General features: G+C 48.1%; 1 protein-coding gene across 1 annotated transcript in view; it reads right to left on the bottom strand.

Moving 5' to 3' along the window:
• BUB3 (BUB3 mitotic checkpoint protein) overlaps positions 1-12199 on the bottom strand; it is a 57759-nt gene extending 45560 nt beyond the window's left edge. Inside the window, exons 1-2 of the mRNA XM_063962138.1 lie at positions 12058-12199; positions 5701-5895 (exon numbers count right to left, since the gene is read on the bottom strand). Of these exons, the coding sequence (XP_063818208.1) occupies positions 5701-5895 (195 nt within the window). The 5' untranslated portion in view covers positions 12058-12199. The remainder of the gene's footprint in view (positions 1-5700; positions 5896-12057) is intronic.
• Positions 12200-12405: the final 206 nt, after the last annotated feature.

The raw sequence follows: 12405 nt of genomic DNA, 5'->3' as shown, positions 1-12405 counted from the left end.
TCTCCCGGGTGAAGGTCGTGTCTGCTGAGGAAGTCTGCTTCCCAGTTGTCCACTCCCGGGATGAACACTGCTGACAGTGCTATCACATGATTCTCTGCCCAGCGAAGAATCCTTGCAGCTTCTGCCATTGCACTCCTGCTTCTTGTGCCGCCCTGTCTGTTTACATGGGCGACTGCCGTGATGTTGTCCGACTGGATCAATACCGGTTTTCCTTGAAGCAGAGGTTCTGCCTGGCTTAGAGCATTGTAGATTGCTCTTAGTTCCAGAATGTTTATGTGAAGAGACGTTTCCAGGCTCGTCCACACTCCCTGGAAGTTTCTTCCTTGTGTGACTGCTCCCCAGCCTCTCAGGCTGGCGTCCGTGGTCACCAGGATCCAATCCTGTATGCCGAATCTGCGGCCCTCCAATAGATGAGCACTCTGCAACCACCACAGAAGAGATACCCTTGTCCTTGGAGACAGGGTTATCCGCTGGTGCATCTGAAGATGCGACCCTGACCATTTGTCCAACAGATCCCTCTGGAAAATTCGTGCATGGAATCTGCCGAATGGAATTGCTTCGTAAGAAGCCACCATTTTTCCCAGGACTCTTGTGCATTGATGTACAGACACCTTTCCTGGTTTTAGGAGGTTCCTGACAAGCTCGGATAACTCCTTGGCTTTTTCCTCCGGGAGAAAAACCTTTTTCTGAACCGTGTCCAGAATCATCCCTAGGAACAGCAGACGAGTTGTCGGCATTAACTGGGATTTTGGAATATTCAGAATCCAGCCGTGCTGTTTTAGCACTTCTTGAGACAGTGCTAATCCCCTCTCTAGCTGTTCTCTGGACCTTGCCCTTATTAGGAGATCGTCCAAGTATGGGATAATTAATACGCCTTTTCTTCGAAGAAGAATCATCATCTCGGCCATTACCTTTGTAAAGACCCGAGGTGCCGTGGACAATCCGAACGGCAGCGTCTGAAACTGATAGTGACAGTTTTGTACAACGAACCTGAGGTACCCCTGGTGTGAGGGGTAAATTGGAACGTGGAGGTACGCATCCTTGATGTCCAAGGACACCATAAAGTCCCCTTCTTCCAGGTTCGCTATCACTGCTCTGAGTGACTCCATTTTGAACTTGAACTTCTTTATGTACAGGTTCAAGGACTTCAGATTTAGAATAGGTCTTACCGAGCCGTCCGGCTTCGGTACCACAAATAGAGTGGAATAATACCCCTTTCCCTGTTGTAGAAGAGGTACCTTGACTATCACCTGCTGAGAGTACAGCTTGTGAATGGCTTCCAAAACCGTCTCCCTTTCGGAGGGGGACGTTGGTAAAGCAGACTTCAGGAAACGGCGAGGCGGATCTGTCTCTAGTTCCAACCTGTACCCCTGAGATATTATCTGCAGGATCCAGGGATCTACCTGCGAGTGAGCCCACTGCGCGCTGAAATTCTTGAGACGACCGCCCACCGCCCCCGAGTCCGCTTGAGAAGCCCCAGCGTCATGCTGAGGCTTTTGTAGAAGCGGGGGAGGGCTTCTGTTCCTGGGAAGGAGCTGCCTGTTGGTGTCTCTTCCCCCTTCCTCTGCCTCGTGGCAGATATGAATATCCCTTTGCTCTCTTGTTTTTAAAGGAACGAAAGGGCTGCGGTTGAAAAGTCGGTGTCTTTTTCTGTTGGGGAGTAGCTTGAGGTAAAAAGGTGGATTTCCCGGCTGTAGCCGTGGCCACCAAATCTGATAGACCGACTCCAAATAACTCCTCCCCTTTATACGGTAAAACTTCCATATGCCGTTTTGAGTCCGCATCGCCTGACCACTGTCGCGTCCATAAACTTCTTCTGGCCGAAATGGACATAGCACTTACCCGTGATGCCAGTGTGCAGATATCCCTCTGTGCATCACGCATATAAAGAAATGCATCCTTTATTTGCTCTAAAGACAGTAAAACATTGTCCCTATCCAGGGTATCAATATTTTCAATCAGGGACTCTGACCAAGCTACTCCAGCACTGCACATCCAGGCTGTCGCTATAGCTGGTCGTAGTATAACACCTGTATGTGTGTATATACTTTTTTGGATATTTTCCATCCTCCTATCTGCTGGATCTTTAAGTGCGGCCGTCTCAGGAGAGGGTAACGCCACTTGTTTAGATAAGCGTGTGAGCGCCTTGTCCACCCTAGGAGGTGTTTCCCAGCGCGCCCTAACCTCTGACGGGAAAGGGTATAAAGCTAATAACTTCTTTGAAATTAGCATCTTTTTATCGGGGGCAACCCACGCTTCATCACATACATCATTTAGTTCTTCTGATTCAGGAAAAACTATAGGTAGTTTTTTCACACCCCACAAAATACCCTGTTTAGTGGTACCTGTAGTATCAGCTAAATGTAACGCCTCCTTCATTGCCAAAATCATATAACGTGTGGCCCTACTGGAAAATACGGTTGATTCGTCACCGTCGCCACTGGAATCAGTGCCTGTGTCTGGGTCTGTGTCGACCGACTGAGGCAAAGGGCGTTTTACAGCCCCTGACGGTGTTTGAGGCGCCTGGACAGGCACTAACTGATTGTCCGGCCGTCTCATGTCGTCAAACGACTGCTTTAGCGTGTTGACACTATCCCGTAATTCCATAAATAAAGGCATCCATTCTGGTGTCGACCCCCTAGGAGGTGACATCCCCATATTTGGCAATTGCTCCGCCTCCACACCAATATCGTCCTCATACATGTCGACACACACGTACCGACACACAGCAGACACACAGGGAATGCTCTTAACGAAGACAGGACCCCACTAGCCCTTTGGGGAGACAGAGGGAGAGTTTGCCAGCACACACCAAAAGCGCTATATATGACAGGGATAGCCTTATAATAAGTGCTCCCTGTATAGCTGCTTTTATAATATAATTTTTGCCACTATTTTGCCCCCCCTCTCTTGTTTTACCCTGTTTCTGTAGTGCAGTGCAGGGGAGAGACCTGGGAGCCGTCCTGACCAGCGGAGCTGTGTAAGGAAAATGGCGCTGTGTGCTGAGGAGATAGGCCCCGCCCCTTTTCCGGCGGGCTCGTCTCCCGCTCTTTAGTGTATTCTGGCAGGGGTTAAATATCTCCATATAGCCCCCGGAGGCTATATGTGAGGTATTTTTTAGCCAAATAGGTTTTCATTTGCCTCCCAGGGCGCTCCCCTCCCAGCGCCCTGCACCCTCAGTGACTGCCGTGTGAAGTGTGCTGAGAGGAAAATGGCGCACAGCTGCAGTGCTGTGCGCTACCTTTAGAAGACTGAGGAGTCTTCTGCCGCCGATTCTGGACCTCTTCATGTTTCAGCATCTGCAAGGGGGCCGGCGGCGAGGCTCCGGTGACCATCCAGGCTGTACCTGTGATCGTCCCTCTGGAGCTGATGTCCAGTAGCCAAGAAGCCAATCCATCCTGCACGCAGGTGAGTTCACTTCTTCTCCCCTAAGTCCCTCGTTGCAGTGATCCTGTTGCCAGCAGGACTCACTGTAAAATAAAAAACCTAAGCTAAACTTTCTCTAAGCAGCTCTTTAGGAGAGCCACCTAGATTGCACCCTTCTCGGCCGGGCACAAAAATCTAACTGAGGCTTGGAGGAGGGTCATAGGGGGAGGAGCCAGTGCACACCACCTGATCGGAAAGCTTTACTTTTTGTGCCCTGTCTCCTGCGGAGCCGCTATTCCCCATGGTCCTTTCAGGAACCCCAGCATCCACTAGGACGATAGAGAAAATGGTATCCCTGTCTAGGGTATCAAGGTCAGCGGACAAGGTACCTGTCCATGCTGCAACTGCGCTACATACCCATGCCGATGCTATTGCCGGTCTGAGCAAAGCACCCGTATGCGCATAAATAGACTTTAAAGTAGTCTCCTGTCTGCGATCAGCAGGATCCTTGAGGGCTGCCGTGTCCGGAGACGGCAGCGCCACCTTCTTGGACAGGCGCCTTAAAGCCTTGTCCACCCTGGGAGAGGATTCCCAACGTACCCTGTCCTGTGCAGGGAAAGGATACGCCATAAGAACTCTTTTGGGAATCTGCAGTTTTTTATCTGGAGTTTCCCAAGCTTTTTCAAATAACTTGTTAATCTCATGAGATGGGGGAAAGGTTACCTCAGGTTTCTTTTCCTTATACATGCGCACCCTCGTATCAGGGACAGAGGGGTCATCAGTGATATGCAAAACATCTTTTATTGGAATAATCATACACTGAATACTTTTTGCCACCCTTGGGTGTAATTTTGCATCATCGTAGTCGACACTGGAGTCAGAATCCGTGTCGGTACCAGTGTCCACTATTTGGGATAGGGGACGTTTTTGAGACCCAGAAGGGCCCTGTGACCCAGTCCAATCCGTGGATTGACTCCCTGCTTTCTCCCTAGACTCTGCGTTGTCCAGTCTTTTATGTAATGAGGCCACACTCGCATGTAACATATGCCACATGTCCATCCAATCATGAGTCGGCGTTGCAGACGGAGACACGCCACACATCTGCTCCACCTCCTCCTTGGACGAGCCTTCCGCTTCAGACATACCGACACGCACGTACCGACACCCCCACACACACAGGGATATATTTATAAGAGGACAATTCCCCAACAAGGCCCTTTGGGGAGACAGAGAGAGAGTATGCCAGCACACACCCAGCGCCAAACTGACACTGGAATAACCCAGATAGCGATAGTACACTCACTGCGCCTTAAATATGCCGCGCCCTCCCTCTTTTCAGCCCTCTGTCACCGAGTTCAGCAGGGGAGAGTCCGGGGAGCTAGCTTCTCTGCAGTGTTCTGTGGAGAAAATGGCACTGTTAGTGCTGAGGGATCAAGCTCCGCCCCCTCCAGCAGCGGGCTTCGGTCCCGCTTCAATATTCAAAAAATGGCGGGGGATCTCTTCATTTACTGCCTCCGCAGCCTAATGTACCCTTTTTTGCCAGACCAGAGGTTTATTGCTGCCCAGGGCGCCGCCCCCCCGCGCCCTGCACCCATCAGTGCCCGTTCTGTGTGTGTGTAGCGTGTGGGAGCAATGGCGCGCAGCGTTACCGCTGCGCGCTTACCTCAGTGAAGATCTGAAGTCTTCTGCCGCCTTGAAGTCTTCTTTTCTTCTTATACTCACCCGGCTTCTATCTTCCGGCTCTGCGAGGAGGACGGCGGCGGCGCGGCTCTGGGACGAACGGCGGGGTGAGACCTGCGTTCTGACTCCCTCTGGAGCTAATGGTGTCCAGTAGCCTAAGAAGCAGAGCCTATCATTTAAGTAGGTCTGCTTCTCTCTCCTCAGTCCCACGATGCAGGGAGTCTGTTGCCAGCAGTGCTCCCTGAAAATAAAAAACCTAACAAAATTCTTTATTTAGAGAAACTCTGGAGAGCTCCCCTGTAATGCACCCTATCTCCTCTGGGCACAAACTCTAACTGAGGTCTGGAGGAGGGGCATAGAGGGAGGAGCCAGTGCACACCCATACTAAAAGTTCTTTATAGTGCCCATGTCTCCTGAGGAGCCAGTCTATACCCCATGGTCCTTACGGAGTCCCCAGCATCCTCTAGGACGTAAGAGAAATTATATATATATATATATATATATATATATATATATATATATATATATATATATATATATATAGACATACACACACACATACATATACATACATACATATACACACACACATAACAAAAAAACATATCATCTGTAATAAAATCATGATAAGGGCTGACACCTAGAAGTACATACGTAGAAAGCGCAGTCCAGGACAGGCCCCGCATGCGGGTACTTTAGCCTCATTGTATTTGCAGAAACATCATAGAGGCGGACAGCGGAGTCCCAAGAGGAGACCAGTAGGAACTGGGCGGTGCTTGGACTAAACTTGACAGCAGATATTCCATCTTCAGGGGCTTGGTTTAACTTAAACTCATTGGACCCAGTCATCTAAAAGAAAAAAAAGTCAGAGAATAGGGGTAGAAGTACACAAAATCCATTGGACGAATTCTCTACAGCTACGCCTACCTACACACTGCATAACGCCCCCCAGTAAGTATAATCATGACAATTCTGCCATTGAAGAAACACTTCCATGGTAGGTATTTCAATGGTGTGGACATCAGTCTCTTCATGAAGCATTAGAAGGAAATGCTAGTAAAAAGAATAGGCAGTTTGTGTGACTAAATCTGGGAACACATTACATTTTGAACAATTTGCCAGATTCCGACAGATCGTAATGACAAATCGTTCAAATAGTCCAGTGTGTACGCTCTATTTGCACCCCCGCGGTCTTCAGCAAAGTGTTCTGGTCGGATTTACATACGCTGAATCTGAGGATATCGTCAACAGCAACTCCTGGATGTGCAAGATGGCACAGTGTACACGCACTACATTGTTTTTCTGGGAGTTCAAGGGAAATTGTTGCCGACATTGCATCGTTTGCAGTTGTCTAATCTGTACCCGGCTTTAAAGACAATGGGGCAGATGTATTAAGCCTGGAGCAGTGATAAGTGCAAGGTGATAATGCACCAGCCAATCATCTCCAATACGTAAATTTACAGTTAATGCACCAGCCAGTCCGCTCCTAACTGTAAATTTACATATTGTGACTGGCTGGTGCGTTATCACCTTGCACTTATCACTGCTTTATCACTTCTCCAGGCTTAATAAATCTGCCCCAGCCAGGGCAGCCACTGAGCAGTTCATAAGGATCTACTGCAGAGGTTCCCAAACTGTGTGCCGTGGCTCTCTGGGGTGCCTCGGAACACTTGCAGGGGTGCCCTGGGTTGGTGGTCCAGGACCAATTCAAATTATTCACGGTCAATATAATAGGCAAAACCAGTGCTGGTGGCTGGCAGTCATAAAATATGTGGCCAAACAGAAGCAAATCTTGTCCCTCACCACTCAACTGACCCTAAGGGTGACATATAAACGCGATCTGCTTAATGTAATATTTCTTTCTAAATTTCTCAGTAAGAAATTTTTGGCCTAAGGGTGCCGTGAAAAAAAATTCTGATATTCTATGGCGCCGTGATTCAAAAAAAGTTTGGAAACCACTGATCGAGTGACAGAGACATAAGGTAAAAAGGGGTCAATTTACTAAAGCTTCTAAAACAGAGAATTGGTGATGTTGCCCATAGCAACCAATCAGACGCTATAATTTCTCTGTTGTCTTTTAGACAGCATCTGATTGGTTGCTATGGCAAACATCACCAGTTCTCTGTTTCAGAAGCTTTAGTAAATTTACCCCAAAGTATTAAGTTCTCAGGAGTGAGAAGGACATCATACTGTATATATTGGTCTGGCCCAACAAAATGCAGAAAAGTACACAATTCAAGATGAAACCATCATACGTGCATCTTATAAAAGCCATAGAATGGCTGGTATAGGTTACACACCTCGTCTGCACCAGTGCTCATAAATGCCTCCCACTGCTCTCCCTAAACAAGCAATATTCCTGTACAGAATCCCTGCAGCATCTAACAAGTGCAATGACCGTCACAACAGGTGCTAAACACACAATAAAACACTATCATTACAGACCAGCCACAGATTCAACATTGTCATCAAAAATGCAAACATGTCCTATAGCTCTGGGGGGGGGGGGAACCCATAAAAAAAAATATATATATATGATGTAGGGTTTCAGACAGACATGCAAGTAATCCAGTTACAGATCAGTAGATTGCTTTCTCTGAAAGATGTAAGTAATCATTTTTGAATCTTCATAATGAAGCCTGTTCTGGTGGCAACTATATTAATAAATAAGCAAGGAATGTCTTCGCTGTAACAAGATCTGTCACTAATTACTAAGTATTTTAACCTTCTAAATGACCAGAAACTAAGATTGGTTTAAACAAGACATATGTCTTTAATAAGCAGAGGCCTCTGTGAAACCAGTAATAAAATAAAAATGGCCCACTAACGCAACTCATTTCCTCTCGGATCAATAAAGTAATTATATACTACAGACGTTTAAATAAAAATATGCCAGTGGCTTCAAGCAAATTTAATTTCACAGATTCTCCTCTACAAAACAGCCTGCATAAACAGGACCATGACAATTAACCCTGCTCTGTTCTAGAGATCTGCTGGTAATTGCGCTGTGCAGCAGCCCTGCCTTATTATATCAAAGGGTTTAGGCGGTTACCATAATAACACAGGTGCATTATGTTGACATACAGCAGAATTAACTAAAAAAAAAAAAAAAATTTACACAATCAATTCACATTATCTAGCTAAAAAAAAAAAAAATGTTTTTCAAAGAGCAAAATTATCTTATCAAGAGAAACAGATCACCTGTGAGATTTTAATCTAAACTACTTCTACAAAGCTCCATAATGTAAGCTAATGTGCGGCCCTGTCAGGGGTTCTTTCCAATGCACGTTTCTAAAAAAATAAACCCACATAGCAAAATTAGATGCTGGAAAATAAACCATTGCTAGAGCCGCCCATGCATGACGCAATTATCAGCCCAATCTGCTCATTATCAGCAGTGCGGGCCTGTAATTGCATAGTATATGGCTATGAGCGATTGATGATCAGGCATGGAAAAATATTCCAACATGTCCGATTGATCCGATCATCGGTGGGCAAGCGCCCAACATTTCCCTGTTCCTTTACAGGGAAAACGTTTCCTACCCAGTGGAGGAAAGCAGACATCATAGGGTAAATTTACTAAATTGTGAGTGTTTTTAGAACTGGTGATGTTGCCCATATCAACCAGATTCTAATATCTTCTAGAAGCAGCTAGATAAAGGTTAAGTAGAATCTGATTGGTTGCTATGAGCAACATCACCAGTCCTAAAACAACTCTCACCTTAGTAAATTTACCCCTATGTGTCCATACTGAAACTCACATGGTGTGCAGCAACCGTTTCTGATGGGTTAAAGGCTGTAAGATAAAATGTAGTGTTCACGCTAGACTGTTCTAGCAGGCATCATGCTCATTTATAAATGGCAAAATGTGCCCTGCTTCTTTAGCGGCATCCTGCTAAACAAACTGTCCGCTGTCTTCACATGAATAGATGCGCAGGGCATCTATTCACATTAAAGGGAGAGCTTGGGAGAAGCCTAGCACGTAAGGAGGTGATGGCGAGGGAGCCGGAATGCCCTTATAGTGACACCGGCAGCCGCGCGCACTAACTGCCCCGCACCACGTGGGGGGACACTAAAACGTCTGTCGTTCCGACAAACATTTTATCTGACAATGCATGCTCAAGCGTAACCTCTCTCACTTTTACTCATACTAAAAATAAAAGTCTGGAAGATATCTTCAAGTTATTTGGCCTTATCTAAAGGGCTCCCATACACTTATGAGACCACATGTCGTAGGCCAGAGGTTCTCAAACTCAGTCCTCAGGACCCCACACGGTGCATGTTTTGCAGGTCTCCTCACAGAATTGCAAGTGAAATAATTAGCTCCACCTGTGGACCTTTTAAAATGTGTCAGTGAGTAATTAATACACCTGTGCACTTGCTGGGTTACCTGCAAAACATGCACTGTGTGGGCTCCCGAGCACCGAGTTTGAGAACCTGTCATAGGCGAACGCAGGCAATCACCACGGCAGCCTCCCGGAGGGCAGGATCGCCCAAGATGCATCATACGCTGTCCTTTGGCATACGATGTATCTTGGGCGATCCCAGCCATGCCCCCAGGTCGGACCCGATTGAATGTCCAGCACACCATCTCAGGAGGTGTCAAGTAGAAATGCGCTCACACAAGGCATTCGCAAATGAATGGAGCAACAACTGAATAGCTCCGTCAGAAGCCCAGTAATTAGCGCCAGACCGCTTCTGTCATTTCAAAATCCATGCCAGACAGATAGTAGCCGATTGGTTGCATTGGGAAATTTCTCCACTTTGTTAATATCCAAGGCTTCATACATCTCCCCCTATGTCCCTTTAAGAAGTTAATGATCATAACACACTTAACTGCGCAAAAAAAATAATAATACTACTTCTACTACTAATAATAATAATGTCCAGGGATAAAGAACTCACCCAAACTGGCTTTAAAAAGCTAAGGGGCACAGATATTAGAAAAAGATGTCACCTCTTGCAAATGATTGGCCCCTTAGTACTTACTGCCTGGTAGCCACCCCTATGCCGGCCAGACAGACTCGTAGGTAGTGCTATCTAACCCCTTTCACACCAGCACCTCTGAACACGGGTTATTGGCACATGAACGCGCATAACCCGTGTTCATGTGTGGTATGAAAGGGTACCGGGCTGAAATACCGGGTCCAGTGATCCAGTATTTCAACCCTGCTCTTGACCAGGGTGGAACCCGCGTTCAACCCGGCTCACTGTGCGGTGTGAACGGGAGCCAGGTCAATGAGCCCCGGCTCCCGTTCACTCTCTATGTACAGGCGGCGCTTGGAGATCATGTGATCTCTAGCACCGCCCCACCGCTGACGTCAGCAACCTGCCAATATGCCGGGCTGCTGACTGCGGTATGCAAGGCGTCTTACCCAGGAATGTCCCTGCATGATCCCTGGACCGTATTCCCGGGTAAGACCCTGCATTTTTGGTGTGAAAAGGGTATGAAAGAGGGGAGTCTTCATACGCTATTCATACTGATCCCATAACCACCATGTTATTCTGGCCAGTCTGAGCATTCTAATCATTATAGCATTAGTTGCACATGCCCGATAGTGAGCTACACCAGAACTCACAGGAAGGGAATTTAAATCTGCACCGTAAGCTCCTCTTGCTCAAGAAAATGACAGCCCTGAGGTTAAGTTCCATTCCTGACCAAGGCCATATCTGTGTGGAGTCTGCATATTTACACGCTTGTGTGGGTGTAATCCAGGTGCTCTGGTTTCCTACTACACTCCAAATACCTACTGATAGGTTACTTGCCTGCTGACAGGTGGTAGGCACAAGCTCCAGGGACTGATGACAATGACTAAAGAGGGGAATTCAATTGCTTTGGGGCACATATAAGTAAAGGCCCATACACATTAGACGATGTCGCTCTGTGAGCGACATCGTCTAACGTTTCCCCCTCCCGGGCCGGCCAGTCGGCGGCCGCCTGTACGCACTGAGCGATATGACAGCTCATATCGCTCAGTGACGTCACGCCCCCGCCAGCCCTGCATGAAGGTCGTGGACGACAGTCCACATCCTTCATGCATGCCCTACCGACAGCGACGATCGTTGCCAACCCGCGGGGCCGCGCATCGGTCGTCGCTGGCGGCATACACACTTGACGATAAAATGAGCGACGACGCTCAAGGAGGGGGAAAATGAGCGACGTCGCTCATTTTATCGTCAAGTGTGTATGGACCTTAAGGGGGGCACCTGACGGGCGACAGTCTATTGTTCTGCAAGTGTCGCAGGCTCCTATTACTTATCACACCACGTCTAGTCGAGTAAATCAGCTAAAACCCTGCAGAGTGCGGGCGCCCTGCCGTAACGGCGGTCTGAGCAACAAAAAGCCCAATTTTTTACAATTTCTGCTCGCCACCTCAGGTGGCAGCGGGCAGCCCGATGACAGAACAATGGAGTATCTCCAGTCAAGCACCCATGACCTTCAGGCGGCCAAATGCCACTGAATGCTCCCCTAAATGTTCTCTGTACAGCGCTGCGGAATATGTGTGCGCTATCTATATAAATAACTTATAACAAATAAGGGTGACCAGCATACCTCCCAACATGACCCTCTCCAGGAGGGACACAATGCTCTGCTTCTGGACTTTTCTCTTAGTGTATGATTGCCGACACCTGTGTTGAACAGGCTAATGGATAAGAAAGGTGTTTCAGCACAGGTGATGGCAATCATCCAGTAAGAGGGAAGTCTAGGAGCAGAGCATTCTGTCCCTCCTGGAGAGGGTCATGTTGGGAGGTATGGACCAGCCTGGGGCTGACAAGCTGCTGTAACACTGCACACTGGCAGGGCATGCTGGGACTTGCAGTTCCACAGCACCCCGAGCGTCACAGCGCCGTGCATCATGTGCTATCGCTATCTGTGTATATAGAGGCGGGGCAGTACATACGGGGGGAGGAAGCGGGAGCCCCACGTGACAATGGCACGGGCACATGCGGAGATATGGATTTGGCAGGAACCTGCTACGTACAGAGCGAGCACACTGCACACCCGCTTACCGTGCCGCCACCTCTGTCTCCCGATCTCTCCTCTCTTCCAGGATCCGTTTCAAACGTGATTCGAGCTCGGCACCTCGCAAGAACGGACTTCCTGACTGGCTGGTTTGAAACTCGTTCTCTCCTTCCATTGGCTGGCAGAAGGTTACCGGCAGGAAGTGGCGGTCGCCGGAAACGTGCCAACGTCGTCGGCTGGTTGGCGTGCGTCCCTGCGTGTGTGTGTAACGCGTACAGTACGCCATGTTGTGGATGGCAGCATAATATTTAACGTTAGAAATGATGGTTGAGGCTAGATCCAAGTGGCCTAAGGGACCTTTTCCGTCAGGGGGAGGAGGCACGATGCAAGGGGGA

This window comes from Pseudophryne corroboree, chromosome 3 (genome assembly GCF_028390025.1).
Source record: "Pseudophryne corroboree isolate aPseCor3 chromosome 3, aPseCor3.hap2, whole genome shotgun sequence".
Lineage (NCBI taxonomy): Eukaryota > Metazoa > Chordata > Amphibia > Anura > Myobatrachidae > Pseudophryne > Pseudophryne corroboree.
The sequence above is the reverse complement of the archived record's forward strand: the minus strand, read 5'-3'. Positions and strand labels throughout refer to the sequence as shown.